Source organism: Agelaius phoeniceus, chromosome Z (genome assembly GCF_051311805.1).
Source record: "Agelaius phoeniceus isolate bAgePho1 chromosome Z, bAgePho1.hap1, whole genome shotgun sequence".
Classification (NCBI taxonomy): domain Eukaryota; kingdom Metazoa; phylum Chordata; class Aves; order Passeriformes; family Icteridae; genus Agelaius; species Agelaius phoeniceus.
In genome coordinates, this window is record NC_135303.1 from 56,129,727 (window position 1) to 56,147,289 (window position 17,563).

Genomic DNA, 17,563 nt, shown 5'->3' on the forward strand with positions numbered 1-17,563 from the left:
GAGGATGAGTTTAATTGTTGAAACCAGAAGTGATTGCACGGACAATCCTCAAAAAACCCAATAATTTTCTTTGGCTTTTATCTGGTCAATACAATATAAGTGCTCTGGTAATAAATAGAAGCGTTAACTAGGAAAAAACACAAAGAAGCTACCTGAATCAAAGAAATTGCAGATAGCAACATTAAGATTCCTATAAGTAACTTTTAAACTTTGTAGCATATATAAAATTTAAATAGGGCAGAGAAAGACATTCAGAGCTAAATATCAAGCTATAAGCATCACAGCCTGTCAGCAGAGTTCAGTGGCTGACTTTGACCTATTCAAACTATATAAAGAAAGTTTCCTGAAACAACTCACTTTTCCCTTAAAGACCTCCAGGATAAAAGACATAATATAAAACTGCAAAGCATTATGTTTAGTCATCCCATACACTGCAGCATGAGCACAACAGAAGCAACATAAAAGGCACTAGGGACTCGAAATTAAGGGACATGTAATGAAATATTCTTTCTGAAACCAACTACAGATTGTTTGCATTTTTAGCTGGCATTAATCTACCAATAACCATTGCAATCACCATTTTTAGAGTTACAATATTGTAGCAGAAAACATACCAGTCTTCAATTCTGTGTATAACTCAGAGTTACATATGAAATCAAAGCCAGCTGCAATGCATTTTGTCTGTTCTTTTGCACTAGATGTAATCTGCATAACGCAAAGCTAAATGGCTAAGGAAGAAGGTTGGCAAAACAATAATAATTCACCTGGGTTTTTTCTTTATTGACGTTTAATGATCTCTTCAACTGAAATGGATTTTGGTAAATTTGTGAGGTGAGTCATTTAATACTTTGCATTTGGCCACTTTCAGAGACAGAAAAATCTAGGAAAAGACTTTTTCATATCAGAGAACTTGAAAAGGTCATCTAATTCAACAGGTGAGCTAATAAACAATGTAGTTCAGCATCCATATTCCATTTACCTTATTAGTGACATCCAAACTACAATTTGCTTCACAGAGTGCCGTCACAATAGGCACATTCCCATCTTTGCAGGCCACATGTAAGGGAGTGTTGCCATGTCTGTCTTGGAAATCTACAAAACATCCTTGACTAATGAGAGTTTTAACTACTTCTATTTGGCATCGTCTTACAGCAAGATGCAGGGCTATATGACCATCCTGAAATAAAGAGACAGCAAGTAAGTGAGATCTAATAATACTAAAAATCAAAACATTTAGTAAAGTTCACAACCATCTCAAGTAAAAGGGTGCATTTCCTTGCCTTAAGAATCACAGTGGTTTTTAATTTGAAGGTGGAGGCAGGGAGATGCACCGTATCTGTCTGCATAAATAAGCCATGAGATGAAAGCAAATTTCTGTTAGGCCACTGGTCTTTGCAGTGGAATGGATGAAATACAAATGCACATTTTCTTCTAACAGCTTTCCTTGGAGGGAGGAGAGTGATCAATAGTACCAACTAGCTGAATATTGTAAACTCCAGTGTTTACTAGAGAGAAATTAGTGATGCAAAAGTCATGCAATCTGCCTTCTGATCAGTAACTTTAAAGACAGAGCTTTCTCTATGTGGAAAAACTTAAAGAGACCAGAAGAAACAATTTAATTACTTTAGAAGCTTCAGAAATTTTCTGCTGAACTTGCTTTAATAACTATTTAATTAACATTACTAATAAAGGTACTTAAAAGGCCAGCCAAAAACACAAGCAAATAAATTCCAAATTTATTTATTTGGATTGCATCATGAAAGACAAAAATTGATTCTGAAACAAATACAGTCAAATTTTTAAATAGTTCTTATTGGAAATGGATATGATTTATCCAACCCATCGTAATCAAAGGCCAACAGCAAATCCATCTTTTTCTCTGAAGTTAACAGTTTGTTGCCAATTACAGAACCTAATGTTCCTGTAATTTTTCAAAGAGTGTTACTCATGAAGTGATAAATGATAAGGAGATGATATATCAGCAAAAACCCAACCATGGAATAATAATGATCAATGGACAACCCTAAAGACTACTTCAGCCATCAACAGGCCCTGTGTGAACTGCTATGAAAATTCACATAGTGGAAACAATGCTGACTTGCAGCACCCAAATGAAACAATTGAGAGACACAGCCCTGTGATCTCCAGACATAACTGACCTTGTCTGTTGCATGAAGGTCAGCCCTGTGTTCTGCCAAGCACTCCACAATATCATGGTAACCCCTAGCAGATGCTGTCAGGAGTGGGGTCTCCCCTTCTTTGTTTTTAATGTTCACATTGCACCCTGCTTCACAGAGTGCTTTGGCCACAGAGTAGTAGCCATGCCAAGCAGCGCAGTGCAGTGGGGTTTCTTCTTCCTATCAACAGTGAAAATCAAAAAACAGTACTGAACCAAACTTCAGGAAGAACAACTCCCCAGCTTAAAAATACAAAAAGATGGTATGAAAAAGAAAAGACAGTCTACTAAGTAAGTCCTGTGAAAAGATATTGTAATTTCTAATGCTGACATTCTAAAACCAAGAATAACTTCAGCTGACATACAAGTGATCATGGTACCTTGTCAGCAATACTAGTTTAAATCTATCCTTGCTCCTGAGGCTAACTATCTTGGTTCTCTCACTTGTAAACAGACCCTTGTTCACAAACAACTTCTACATCCTGTGTGCTGTGACTAATCCAGTGTCTACAACAGATTGATCAGAACGAAGATGCAAATCCCACAAGACCCACAAGCAGTCTGAGGCAGGTCACTCTGCTTACCATGTTGAGAAAGCACATCCCAATGTTCTAGGAGTGAAGATACTTAAAAACCCAAGTCCTTTAGAGAACACATCACAACATGCCTTTGAAACTGACTGCATTTGGAGTCCAGTTCTGACAGAAGAACTAATTTGCTTTTTGCTTGAACCCAGGAAACTTCAAAACATTCAACTTCAATTCATTGTACGTCAGAGCAGTTACATGGAACACCATTAAAAACCTCAAATGTTTGACAAAAATATACTGAAAGCAGCCTACTGAAAAAGCACGGAGAATTAAAATCCACTAAAAGCTCTATCAAATTCTAAGAAATGGGTTAGCCTTTCTGTACCTGGCAAATATCAAAAAAGAGACAATTGAGGATGATAATAGCAGAGGACTTGGACTGTATTCAAGGTTTCTGTAAAAATCTGAGTGTGAAGAAACAGACAAAGACCATTTTCTGTCCTCCCTCAGCCTAGGGCTCCTTAAACAATGAAAAGGAAGTCCTAGAGGATGCAGCACTTGGGGAGGCTTGTGGAATTCACACACACAGAGTCAAATCTGGGTCAAATGGATTTTCTTTTTCTGTTATGCCTTTTCTCCCTTGTTTTCTTGCAAGAGTTCAGACCTCTAAAGAGACCCTGCTCTCATTTTCAAAAATGAGTCCTTGACACTGTAGAAAAATCCTATGACTGCTAAAACCAAGCAGAATTCAAGGCAAAAATTAATAAAAATCTTTAGCTGAACTCAAAGAGTACACACCACCCACACCTTCACAGAGTTGTTTCTCTGTGAAGCTTTCATTTTTGAGAGAACCTGTTTTATAGCACTTGTTGGTTCTCTCATTTTTCACATAATCTTTATCTATTTATTAAGAGCTACCAAAACCTCCATAATTCGGGTTTGCAAACATGCCAGAGGCTAAACACGAGACTTGAAATTTGACCACTTATATAAAGCCTTATTTGTTGAAAAAAATGCAGTGTTCATGACTCACCTTGTCTTGAAAGTTTGGATTGGATCCAATGCTACAGAGAAACTGAACCACGTCCACGTGCCCATACCGAGCTGCCACATGGAGTGCGGTCTCCCCGGACTGCAATTACAGGAGAACATGGCAGTGTAATTCCCTGTGTCACACCATGATTCACACTGCCTGCACACCCTGTGCAGCCTGAATGCCCTGAATCCTGCACGGGATACTCCTCCCTCTCCCTTGCCCAGCCACACAGCTCCATCAGCAGAGCTTACTAGCTGGTTGTATGTGACAGAAGACACAGCACCACCTGGCAGGAATGTTATTTCTTCAAGGCTTTCTTTTCCCAGAACTTATTTTTCCACTTTATTTGTTCCAGATCACAGACACGATGGGATTTCTGAGCAATATGAGGAGGAAGCTGTGTGTGCAATTGTGTTGAAACAGATGTCCCATTTCTATTCATAATATTTCCATATGCTCCCCCCTCCCCTGTTTATTCAAGGTAAGGAGCTGGCCTAACACATTTGTATACCCTGGTGCATTTTGGTCATTATGTCTAACTATTTGCAACACTTTCTTTTATAAAATTATATAAATCAGAAACTGTATTTTTATTAAGAGAGTAACGTCTTTCGTCGTAGCCTTATCAGGAGTCTTACAACAATTTTCCTAATGTACCTTCCCTTGCATTAGTTCCCTCAACAAAGTAAACTGTGTTTCACGAGTATAATTTCTTCTGTACTGGAGCTCTGGCTAATATAAAGTCATTGCTATGGTATAAAAATTTAACAGCAACTAGTTTCTAGGGCATATGTTGCTCAAAAAACATTGCCAAAGACAAGGTAAGTGCTCATCAGCTATAAATTGTTAGGCTTCCTCATACTCAACTTAATAACAGTCAAATTTACTTGTCAGACAAAAGTGATTTTCAATCAAAAGGAATGAAAAACCAAATCACGATTTCACTCTGAGTTCCAATGAGAAATCAAGTCTTCAAGTGAAAATTAATTTAGGTTTGTACTTCCCCACCTACCCACCATGTAGTCACCACATTTAACATGCACACTTGGCTAACATTTGTCATAAAAATAATCAGTACATCCAGCTACTTTAAAGCTCGGTTATCACGGCCCTATAAGTCAACTTAGAAAACCACACTAAAAGAGCCAGTCAAATTCTTAGAATTATGGCACAGCTGAAAACCATTTCAATTGAAAGATCTGTCTCTTTGCTAAGATAAAGTTATAGGAAAAGGCCCTCTGTGTAAAAAAGGAGTTATTTCTTACCTTATCCTTAATATCCAGTGGACATTCATTATCACTGAGAAATTTCAGTGTTTCTACATGTCCATGTCGAGAAGCCCAATAGATTGCATTAGATCCAGCCTATCAAAAAAGGTTCATTTCAGATGTTATCAATCAAGTTAAAATCTTAATTCTAGGTTTTCAGCTGAGGTACATGTGCACTTAGGTGTACACAGACACACTGAAAAGCTATTCAAGCTTACTTGAACACATTCACTTTAAAAAAAATTTCAAATTGATTCAACAACACTACATACCAACAGTGACAACAAAAACCTCTCTATGCAAGGATGATTAACAGGATTACTAACTGTTTGCAAGGATAATCCTCTTCTCCCTTGTTAGGGAGTTCTTTCTAAAGAACAGTCATGAGATAAAAACATTTCTTCTGCTTGCTTTACCATCTATCAGATGGAGAGGCAAACAGTTCTTCAAGCTTGCTTTAAATCAATTGTTACAGCACACTGGGGAAAAAAGCTTATTGTATCCTCCATCAAATATGAATTTTAATTGCTATATTCCCCACGGCTAAAATATTAAATTATCATTCTATATTAAATAAAGTTCACCATTGTGTTTTAGGGAAATCACTAATTTGAACTAATTGAGGTGGTTTTGTAAGCATGAACTACATTGTAAGATTAGTATCATTCAAATTATTTCAGCTAATAAAGTGATGAAAATCAGAGGATATGTATTAGTAACAAATGACATTGCTAAAAACTTGGGTTTTTTTTGCTGTGGAAGGCAGAAAACAGGATCTACAGCTCAGAGTTTTTAATTTCCAATACCACTTGGTCTGAACTGCTTGTCTCCTGCTAACTGTACTAAAAAACTTATAAAGAGCAATTGAAAAGCAGAACCCCAACCTTATCTTGAACATCAATACGAGATCCACGCTTTAAAAGCAGCTGGAGCATCTGAATGTTTCCACAGCCAGCAGCAATCAGTAGTGGAGGTGTTCCATGCTAACAATGAAATACAAGCAAGAATGATATAGTTAATTGTTGAAGGATTAAGGAAATAGTGGAATAGAAGGCATGCATTGAATAGCATTTCAGATTTCCACTTTCAAATTAAGTCTGTAGGAAATAGTGCATGGAAATAATTTATTCCCTTTTTCAAAAAAATTATTGCACAGCAATTCTCCATATTTTTGAGATGAATTAATGATATATCACACAGCACATTTATGCTTTTAAAATTAGGAATATCAATGTTAAGCTCTTACTATTAGCCTTGTTTGGCAAGAATATTCCCCCTTGCAATTTCTTTGCAGCCACCACACCACCTCAGACACAAGCCATAGGCAACATCTAGGAAAGTGAAATGGGACCACACATAAAAACAAAAAAAGCCCAGTGATTTCTTAAATGGTTCAATATCTATCACAGTAAAAGAACATTTTACTTCTATACTGTTCTTCATATTTCTGAAAGTACTTTGTAATGAAGGTCACTATAACCATGCAAAAAAGTATTACCTTGTCTTGAGCCATTTAAGAAATCACTGTATTTTTTGTTTTAATGGGCACTCCCATTTCACTTTCCTAGATGTTGCTGATGCATTGAAATACTGTAGTGGAGAAGCAATTTCATTACTGAAAGTGAACACCACCATCTAACATGTTCACATATCCCACTTCTGCAGTTTGCAACTTCTGTTTCTAACAATGCTTTGCAAAGTCTGTTTTAGCAGTCTGGTTAGTCTTAAGTATTGTGACATCTTCATTGACCACAAGAAACAGCAAGTGCCACCAAGAGTGAAGGCAGATATTTGATACACCACAAATCTATGGTCAGTTCCTGACCATAGATTTGAGTTACACTTTTGAAATGCCTAGGCAAAAAAATTTGGGCTCATTTGGGCTCCATTTTAATGAATCTTCAGAAGACTGAACATAAAACATGTGAAAATTTCTCCTAGAAAAAAGGCAGAACTTTTTCCCATTCCCTTGCCTTTTAATTTTGGGTGTTACATTTCTATTTTACAACCACACTGCTCTATTCAACAAGGTGGTAGCTAGTCCCCCACACACACCTCACACCTCAAAGCAGGCCCACAATACCTTGTTGGGTTGATTGACATCGTAATTTGTCAGAGATCCCAGAAGGTGCTGTAATCCAGGAACATTGTCATCATTGATGGCATGAATAATAGCTTTCATCACAAAAGAATCTTCCTCATCCTTGCAATTAAATGTGAAAGAAGAAAAATTGTTAGCTTTAGGAAAAAAATCTGTATCTAACAGATGCCAAGACATAAAAAAAAATTAAAACCTAAATTTTTTGAAACATTTTTTTGTAAAAGAATGCTTCAGCTGCAAGTTGTAATCTTTCATGAAGCATATGGCTAGCATGTATGCATGTTATTTGAAAACCCCCACCAAACCACCTGACATGTTTTCTGGTAAAGTATACTTCCCTCTTCATCACACACAAGCCTGATAATCACTGAGACTCCACACAGGTTTCTTTAATTATTTTTGGGTGTATTTTTTTTCCTCATAGGAAAAGTAGATGATAGATATCAATAGAAGCAATACTCGCACAAAATGAAATTATTCCATGCATACATGTGACGATTAAAAAACCCAAGTGGTGCATCAATACCAGCTGAAGTATCAGGTTTTGTGCCATCTGCAAGAGAGGTGCTTTGGTCCAAGCTGTCATCTATTCAAATGGATCAGTTAAAAATCTAGAACCTAAGTAATAAGCCTAGATACCTCTGCAGGTGTAACTTTGTTTTTCTCCTCTGCACTAGAATTTCAAAGAGCTGAAATTCACAGAGCCCATTATTTGGATTGCTCTTACCTCCCTCTCTCCCGAGGTTTCAGATTTTTTAGGACACTAACATTGGGCTATAATCCTTTCTGCTGGAACACAGGTGTGAAAAGCTGATCCAGTGTTAAAAGGCATACAGATAGCTGAATTGGGGGGGTGCTGGGTAGGAAAAGGAGAGCAAGAGGAGAACAAAGAGCACAGAAGCCAAAAGATAAGAGGAGAAAAAGTGGAAACATGAGCATGGAGTCACACAGGAGGGACATGGGGAAGATAGTATGCAAAAAAGGGCTTTGCAGAATTTTTTAAGTTTGATCCTATTAATGCACAGAAAAGATGATATTCCCCAGCTCTAAACATATTAACACACATTCCTTGCTGATCACAGGGAATTTGTGAAGTGTGTATTAAAACTTGCAAGTCAGCTAAGAAGAATGCTTTTGGATATACAAGTATTTGTAATTACAAAACACTGGTGTCTAGCATTCATAGGATTTAAAACGGCCTCAATGATTTTGAATATTTAGAAAAAAAAAAAAAAGGAATATTATTTTAGTCCACAAAATGACGATGTAAATAATGAGTAAAATTCAGATGACATTTTTTCACCATATAATTGTTATGGATGACACTTTTTCATCATATAATTGTTATGGTGCAAAAAAATACTCGTGAATCAAGTTCAAGACCAAGAAATTAATTTTTGACACCAGGTATCAGCCTCAACACCGTAAGTTAAATGTCAAGGTTTCAAGATGCAAAAGATCAAACTATGGATAACTGACCTTTGTAACCTAAGATCTATTTCTTCTTACTTATGAGATTAGCTAATTATGCAAATTTTCAAGAGACTAATATTTCTGTTAGCTAGAAACTGGAAAAGTTCACATGTGATAAAGCTTTCTAAACATATAAGAGCACACTTACCAGAGTATCATCACTTCTAGCGACACTCATGCTACTTCTGGACAAGAAAGATCTTGATAATCTTTGGCACAAGGATATTAAGCGCACTGATTGCTTTATAAAAATAACAAGAAAAAAACTATATGTAAAAAAATTAGAAAATTCTGATAGGATGCTATCACAGAGATTTTAAAGGAATCTTAGCAAAACAAACTGAAGTTTGACTTCAATACCCCATCTGCTTTTTATATTGAATTTGAAACCTTAACTTTTGTTATTTATAATCCAGCAGAAGCACAAAGCAAACAATTCACACACAAGCATTGGATGCAGATCACTGACAAAGAGGTCTTCTCCCATACTAGCATACTCAAGCACTTAATTTATTCCTAGTGTCAGAAGAACATGTTTCTTATTCCTTCTTTTCCACTCTTAAATGTGCTGACCTTTCCCTGGAACAGTCAATTCTACTGCATTTGTATTGCACCAACATTTGATGTGTTATTGAAAGACTTACTTTCCATTTTCGTCGTGCTGCAAACTTCTTGAATTTCTCCATATTCACTGCAGAAGCTTTTCTACTGAGTGCTTGCTGAGAGTCTTTTGGCTGTGAGCAAAGGGAAAATAATGATGTTCCAAAAAATTCCATAATTTCTGCATGTAAGTCTCTGTCCCTCAGTGATGACTTCCATTTACATTATAATAGTACTCCAATCATACTGTAATAATGAAGTAATTGTAAGCACATATTTTTAATATTCAGAGTCTAGTCTGGCATACAGATGGAATTTCTTAAGAAAATGCAGTAAGGGAAATCCAGACCTAAGAATGCAATACTAAAATGTGCTTTTTTCATTTTAAACAAAAACCCCTTCAAACATCAGAACATTCAGCCTTGTCCTTTACCTCTCTCTCTGATAGAGGCATTTGATTTCCAAGATAAATCCTGTCTTCTGGGAAGATCTCCTGACTGATTTTAAATGCAGTCAATCTTTGTTACAGTCTCAGTGTAATCACCTGGACACTGCTGAAAAATTACTCCCTCCCCAAACCAAATCACATCCCATCTACTAGTGCAGCAAGCTCTAAGCCCTCATCCTTTCAAATTTTCATGGGCTGATACTAAGCACCAATGAGAAGTGGACTACACGAAATTTTGCATTTTATGATCCCATCCTTGAAGTCATTTTTATGGAGTCATATATCATGGGATCATGAAAAGGCTTGGGTTGGAAGGGAACTAGTTTCAACCTTCCCTGCCATGGAAATGCAAGTAAAGATAGCGGTGGGAAAGGGGAAAAGAGGATATGACTAGTGGAGGGGGAATCAAATGCCTGGGAAGTTAAGTTATAAAGCAAAGTAATAGGGTTGTTTTTGTCTCTTTGCACAAGTGTGGAACTTGGTCCAAGAGAGACCATCTTGCCCAATGCTTGTTTTAGTGGTTTAAAATATGTCAGTATGTTCCACACATTTCAGCTATATCAGATTACCTCAGCAAAAAGTCAGCAAAGCATGGTCAAATTTGTAGTTTGGCACTTTGGTGTAGAAATGCCTGTCCTCAGATGATGTACTGTGAACTGCAGCAGTTTTGGCACAGCTAAATACTCTGCTAACTGATTCTCTGGGAAGTCAAATGGGATCAAATACCCACTGTGCATGCCCACATCCTGGGAATCAATGGCACTGAATGGGTTTACTACTCACAATCGGAATGTGATAGGAATTAAAACAATAAACTGCCAGGTAGCACTACACACATTAAGAAGAATGATGGGTGCCATTTCCTCCTTCTCAACCTAGCAACTTCACAACAGCTCAATCCAAACCAAACACTGAAACACTGAAGAAGGAAGTGGCCCACCGCATCAACTGCTCTCTTCAGTGTAAGGGGAAGGACAGAAGAGAGATTACTAGTTTTTTCCTAGTCTAAATAAGGGCATTAGAAGAAGAAAAATTAGTGTGAATTGGACTGGATTCAGAGACTGTATGTTTATCAGTGCAATGCTCTGTGAAGATTAGCTTCCCTGTCTGACCATGACTTTAATTCCCATAAGGGGCTACTTGCCTACTGCTAACTCACATAGAGCATATATTAACGAAGCCCATATTCTGTATGTGTTAGCTTTCATACAGGCATCTTTCCAATACAGTAAGTTACATTAAACAATTATGAAAATATTCCATGCTAGGGAAATCGAAAAGCATGAAATGAAGAATGATTAAAAACAGGACAACAGAGAATGAATGGCATGCTAACCTTGATCCAAGGATGCAGCAAACTGTCTTGAATAGTCATTCTCTTCCTTTAAGAGAATAAGAGATAAAACAGTTTTAGATATTAATAAAATACATACTGGTTTATGTTTATTAAACTACCATCTCCTAATATAATGTAATTCTAAATACTAGAGATGTAAGTGCCACACAGAAGAATAACAACTCACTTTGGATCTTTGACTAGAAGTCTTCGTATAAAGTCTTTAGCTAGGGCACTGGTATTACTGAAGAATTCTTCTTCAAATTCATAATTCACAGCAGACACATTTGCCAGTGTTTCCTGTTTGGTTTCTCCAAGAAATGGAGATGCACCACTTAGACTGCAGGAGAGACAGAACATTCCTCTCAGTACATGTTGTAACATTGCTGCTTCAGCCCTCTGAGATCAAATAACAGTAGAAAGAGAACATTTTTCTTTTCCATTTTAAGGCTGCAGATCTACTTTCAGGAAGACGTGATGTAGCAGGGCAAAAAACTTTGCTGTAATTTCAAAGACTACTATTAAGATATAGCTGTAGCAAAGTCACCTACAGATTTGAAAACAGTTTCCCATCCTAGCTCAATGCTGATTAACAGCAATTCTTTCCATAATTATACTACTGCTTTTAAGATCATACAACTTGAATCATGATGTGCAATCAGAATGGTTTGATTTGTACAGACACCACCAACACCCCAGAGGATAGAATAAGAATTAAAAAACAACAGCATTTGCAAGAAACACCCATAGATTTTGGTACTTACAGAATATAAGTTATTACACCAATGCTCCTGGATTGAAGGAAAAACAAACAAAAAAAGGATGAGGGAGAGGAGAGAAAAATAGATGGAAAGAGAGAGAGGAGAAAAAAAAAAAAGGTTAGAACATAAGCATAATCATGAGAGATTTATTTCAAGTAAGATCCAATAACTTACCACATATCTGCTTCAAGACCAAGAGGCTCATAATTTACTATTTCAGGAGCTAAAGGAAAAAGCAGCAAGGTAAGTACCTAGTCAAAGAACAGGTATAAGTCTCACTCTGAATCCATGTATGTCAGAGATAATAAGGTAAGATGCTGATAGATTAAAACACCTTAATGCAAGTCTAATTTGAAATCAAATGCTACAAATTGCTTATTTAAATTTCAAAATGTCACAAATTACACACAAATTTCATACTCTGTAAATCAGCCAAGCCAAGATAAGCCACAAATACTGTTTCAGAGACTGAAAAAGAATAGTTTGAAGAAACAACAGTTTTCTCACCAACAAACTCTGGCGTTCCGAAGATATTTTTGAATTCATTTCCAAAGTCAATTTTGTGTGCTAAACCAAAGTCAATAATCTTGATGCGAGGCTTTGGTACATTCCTGTCCAACAGCATTATATTTTCAGGCTTTGAGAAGGAGGAAGGGGGGGAGAGGAAGAGAGATTACATACAGGTACAAACTGTACAAGTGTTCTTCACCACTGAACATTCTTTTTTACCTCTGTTAGACACTTGAATTGTATTTTAGGCAGAAAAATCCTGACTTTTCCTATTATGATCAAACATATGCCCAAAGTAACTACAGTAAATTAGGATTCCATGTTGATGTTGAAGCGCTAAGATTTCCACAAGGCCAAGATTTTACTTCTTGTAGATACCACAGTTGCAGTTTTCATGTGGACTGACCCTAAGTGAAACACACTGTCCCCCAGAAAAGATCACAGATCCTGTGCTACAGCCATTCCAGCACAGCTGGGAGTGTGCAGGAAACAAAACCCTGTAAACTAGTTACTGGGTTTGGTTTACATTAGTCTCTGAAAGATGTTTCTTTCACACCACATAAGCAATCAGGGAAGTGTATCTTGTTGCCTTTGGATCTTCCAGAGAAACTTCTGGAGTGGTCCAGCTCCCAGATTTTAAGGCTCAACATACTTAAAAGGAAGGAAAAAGAGAAGGTTCTCCTGTCTTTTCTAGCTAATTTTGAAATATGGACTTCACATTACTTTACACCAAAGATCTTCAAAGCCAGAACAGAGAAGATGAAATGCCAGGATTATCAGCAAAGGGGGCTGTCTCTACACTGCATCACTTTAATCGGTCAGACTTTTACTCAGTCACCATGTCCTGTTATGTCTATAAGCTGGTGTACTCTGAAGAGGTTCTGTAGCTACATCCATCCTGTTCAGAGTGTTAGGGGCTTCTGGAGTCATAAAGTACAGCTCTTCATTGTTACCCTTCTTTTACCTTTTGTCCCCAATCACAGGACCTGATATGTTCAAAAGTAATTTTTGCATTTCCGTTCCATATTTTTTTGGTCTACACTTTGCTGCCTACTTTAATGCACAAATTTTTGATATCCAAGGATGACTTGTTCAATTACAAACAGATTGGCAAAAATTCACATTTCATACTCTAAGAAATACAATTCTTTCTAGCTTTACAAATTTTTTCTCTTGCTGACTGTCATACAAAGACCAAATATATTACTGAGGTGATGAGGATGAAACTGGAAAAGGTATGCTTACACTGAAAGCCATCCCCTTCCCTACCTCATCCCCCTTTCAGAACTACATTTCAATTGTAATGAAATAATCATGTCTCCTTTTTCTCTTACAGACATAGCTGCCCACTTCAGAAGACTTCTGGAATGTTTAGTTGTCTACCTTTGAAAAATAACATCTTCTGGGGGAAAATGTGCTGAAATTGAAACATTTAAAAGCAGTTGCTGAATTTAGATACAAAAAGCTCTGCTTTCGTTATCAAAAGGACGCAATTAATAACTTTTCTGAAAATGAACAAAAAAGCCCCAAAAAGGGAAAAAGACATCAGTGGAAATCTGCTGCCTGCTCCACAAAAATCCTTGTACTTAACTCAGTGCAGTTTCAATTAAGCACCTAAAAAAACCCACAGTTGAAAAAGGCATCTAGGTCAGAATATTTCACCCCGATCCCATTCACATTGAAAAAAAAATCATAGTCCTCATTTTTATTTCAGGGTTGTTTTCTCAGAATGGTTTAATTTTGTCAGAAGGTGCCATTTCCCCCTGAAGAAACATTTCCCAGACAGGAACTATTTACAGTTCAGTAACTTCTTTCCAATGGCTGAGCTTCCCCCTGTCTACATAAGCTAGCAAAACAAAACTGTGGCCAAGATCTTCATGATGACTGATTTGTGGCTAGAATTACAAAGGACTTCAATGGATGTTGATTACAGTTGAAGTTTTTATCTGTTCCACACACCTTAAGATCAAAGTGGGCAATTTGCAGAGAGTGGAGATACTGAACACCATTAAGTATCTGTTTGAGAAATTCTGTGGCTTCCTCCTCCGTGAGAGATTCTTTCTCAGCTAAGAAGTCGAAGAGCTCCCCACCTGCAACACTTGGAGAGTAGAAGCAGAGTTATTGACAAGCTTGCTTTAACCAGTGGGTTCCTTTTAGTATAGCTGTCCTCAAACGTTGAAGAGCCCTGAAAAGGATCCAGATGCTTTAAATGTTTCAAATATCAGAAAAAATGATGAAAAGTACTTAATTCAATACCCAAAAGAATTAGTAGCTCCCTCCCTTCCCCTGAAAAGAATACAGTAAAAAGAGTCTTCCTTTCAGACAAAAAAAGTTCAGAAAATCCGAACAAACATAGTTAACAGTATTTAAATTTAAATGAAGTAAAAGCCTCCTACTCTCTGTATGCACATTTAAAAGAATACCATTAAATATGAAGTAACAAGACTCAAAACATACCAACACAATGGGACATGACATTATCTAGAAAATAAAACATGAATTGGCTCATATCAGTAAAACACCAGATTTCTACACCCTCATTGAAAAATAAAAAAATTAAATCTTATTTTGAAATATTTATTGGCAGCTATCCTATTTTAGTTTCTAAACTCCCTAGAGCATCCAACTTTTGAAAATAGGTTCTGGTTTTGAAATACTGTATTACATGCAGCACCTATATTGTATTTGTACTCTAACATGGGGAAACCTTTTCTATAATGAAATGTCCTTAAGACTGTTTCCAGCAAGTGTTCTAGCCCGCCAGCAGAAAGAAAAGAGGTAAGACAGAGTACATAAGCACATCTGGATTTTTGCATTTGAGAGAGAGAGAGGAATAAAGAGAAGATGATCCTCTTCTCAGCTCAGTCAAGCAGCTCTTAACCCAGTCAACAGCATGAAGAGATACTGAAGTGATACTGAAGTGATAGAACTACAGCTATTCCCAAATAACAGACACGTTTCAACTGAAGGACACAGTAGTTTGCCCACTGTGGCAAACTACTTTTCCCATCTGTGAAAGCAAGGGGAATAGTCTTAGAGATTGCAAAAATGGTCATAATATCTCCTGTGTTTTTCATTGTAATGATACTAACACAAATTCAGAAAGTGCACTCTAATTTTTATTGCTTTTCTGCAGGAAAAGAAAATAATCTGTTCATGATTTAAAGCTCTGATTATGAAACATGAGGTGGTGATTAACATATAACAATGGGTAAATAGTTTGGGCAAATTTCTTGAAATACATTTGATTTCTTTATCATGTCTACTTTTTCAGGGACTTAATCTGCATTATTGTAATGCAAATTGCATGAAAAGTGTATTTTAATGAGTTCTTGAAGCTTTCATTGAGCTGCCTAGACAATAATGAGAGTATTGTTTAGGGTATTATTTGTGTTGTAATATTTTCTGCATGAAAGCAATTATTGAAACAAAGTGCCATTAAAATATAAGAATTATAGACTGTAAGGATGAGAGGTCATTTTAATGATTTTTTGTTGTTGTTGTAGAGACATTAAAATGGAATTCCTAATGATTAAATCCAACTTGTTATTTTACAGAGACTGGTCAGAAGTGTCTTCCAAATGGACACACATGCATATTCTCTCATTGTTTGCTTCTGACTATAAAAAAAAAAAAAAAGAACAAAAACATATTTTCAGGCTAATGTCTGTATCTCTGCAGCACTGCACTGAACGGTGACATTCATTTCCAATTACTGGGCTAAAGGCCTAAGCATCACGTGAAGCTTGCTTCCCCATGTTTACAAAAGGATGTTGGCTGCAGTTGTTGAGTGGCTGTAAACTGCAGCACAGCCTTGCCACGTGGAGCAGGCAGACTCACTGTGGCTACTGCCCCATCAAAACCCATCAAATGTAGGCACTCAGCGTGGCTTGGCACTGGGCTAGCTATCACAGTTTGGGGAACCAGAGAAGATGGATCCTCAGCTGAGTAAGAGCTTGTAAGACTGCATCTGGTCCCACTTTTCAAGCAGCTGGAAAACAGCAAAATCTCCTGCTGGTGCTTAAGCCTTTCATCAGTCATCACAAATCACAAAGAGAAGTACTCAGGCAGGCATTTGCAGCCATGGCCTCTCCAAGCACTGTGCTGTCCACCCTGCAGTCTAAAACAGACTGTGACAGTGTCACAGAGGTGGTATTATGCTTCATGGCTGGCAAAACTTGCTCTTAACTCCTCTTGGCATTTTAAAGATATGCAGTCTGTAAAACATAATAGTCATCTATGATTATCACTTATCATACACATTCCTTATAGACCCCCCAAAAAAGATTTAATTCCTAAAGTTTGCAACTTTTCAAGATACCTGCATTTGTGTAAAATGGAAAGAGCCTCTCCAGTTTCTTCTTATCTGCAATTATTCTGATTCTAGACTGCTGAGTACTATTATTCTGTCTTTACCACAGATTAATTGTAGTGACCTTTCTTTAATGACACACCATAAGCCTTATAATTGTGTGCAATAAAACATTATCTGTGTTTCACAGGTGATACACCTAGTGCTTGCAAATCTCAAAACTGAGGGCGAGGGAAGGGAAAAGGCTTGAAATGTTTGGTTTTTTTTTTCTTTTTTAAAACTGAAAGTTCTTTAGCAAAAGTGGTAGATTTTTGCAATCTGTTGTGTGCTTTTTTGATGCTTAAGCACTGTTACCCTAAGTGACTTGGCAGCCCTTGCTGAACGAGTAGGCGAGTGAGGAGGGACGAGCTGTAATGCACTCAAAGTGTTGTTCCAGGAGCAGCTGTACCCCTGGTCTGTGGGACTCTGGTGTGCCCCCTCATGTTACACATCTCGCTCTTGATGTCTAGGAGGAGATCCTGCGTGGGTTCACCTCAGAGAGGGGGCCGTGGTGAATTCTCCTGCTGGTAACTCCTCAGCTGTGGGGGCGAGCTCTGGAAGCCGTGTTCTCCCCTGGGGTGCTGCCATAGCTGGAAAGCACAGTTCCCACCTGGCCGCTTCTGCTGCTTACTTATGGTAGAGACATAAAGCATGAGCGAAAAGGGTTTTTATAGCAATGATGAGTAAAAGGTTATACTAGCATGCATAAGGAACTTTACCTGGAAGCTCAGAAATGCCTGGCTCCTCTGCACTAGGCAACCTCCAAGGGAGGCCCTTCTCACAAGTGTAAGGCAGTGACCCCATGGGAAGTTGCCTCTTTCAGCTTCCTCTTCATGCTTGTCAGGAGACTGCTTATTCCTTACCTTTTTGCTGACTCAGGAATATCTGATGTTAAGCTGTACTACCATGGGCATACAAAAACCCATGCTATCGCTGCAGGGCAATCTTCAAGTGAGTTGTGGAGGGTTAATAC

At 37.5% G+C, this 17,563-nt stretch overlaps 1 protein-coding gene across 2 annotated transcripts in view; it reads right to left on the reverse strand.

Moving 5' to 3' along the window:
* The window catches only part of DAPK1 (death associated protein kinase 1), an 83,864-nt gene that overhangs the window by 19,622 nt on the left and 46,679 nt on the right, over nt 1–17,563 (reverse strand). For both annotated transcript variants that reach the window (XM_054652133.2, XM_077172143.1), the window contains exons 4-17: nt 14,199–14,337; nt 12,237–12,366; nt 11,904–11,952; nt 11,733–11,759; nt 11,156–11,308; nt 10,969–11,014; nt 9,229–9,318; nt 8,733–8,825; nt 7,094–7,213; nt 5,895–5,993; nt 5,008–5,106; nt 3,740–3,838; nt 2,160–2,357; nt 980–1,177 (exon numbers count right to left, since the gene is read on the reverse strand). In XM_054652133.2, coding sequence (XP_054508108.2) covers nt 980–1,177; nt 2,160–2,357; nt 3,740–3,838; nt 5,008–5,106; nt 5,895–5,993; nt 7,094–7,213; nt 8,733–8,825; nt 9,229–9,318; nt 10,969–11,014; nt 11,156–11,308; nt 11,733–11,759; nt 11,904–11,952; nt 12,237–12,366; nt 14,199–14,337 — 1,540 coding nt within the window. The remainder of the gene's footprint in view (nt 1–979; nt 1,178–2,159; nt 2,358–3,739; nt 3,839–5,007; nt 5,107–5,894; nt 5,994–7,093; nt 7,214–8,732; nt 8,826–9,228; nt 9,319–10,968; nt 11,015–11,155; nt 11,309–11,732; nt 11,760–11,903; nt 11,953–12,236; nt 12,367–14,198; nt 14,338–17,563) is intronic.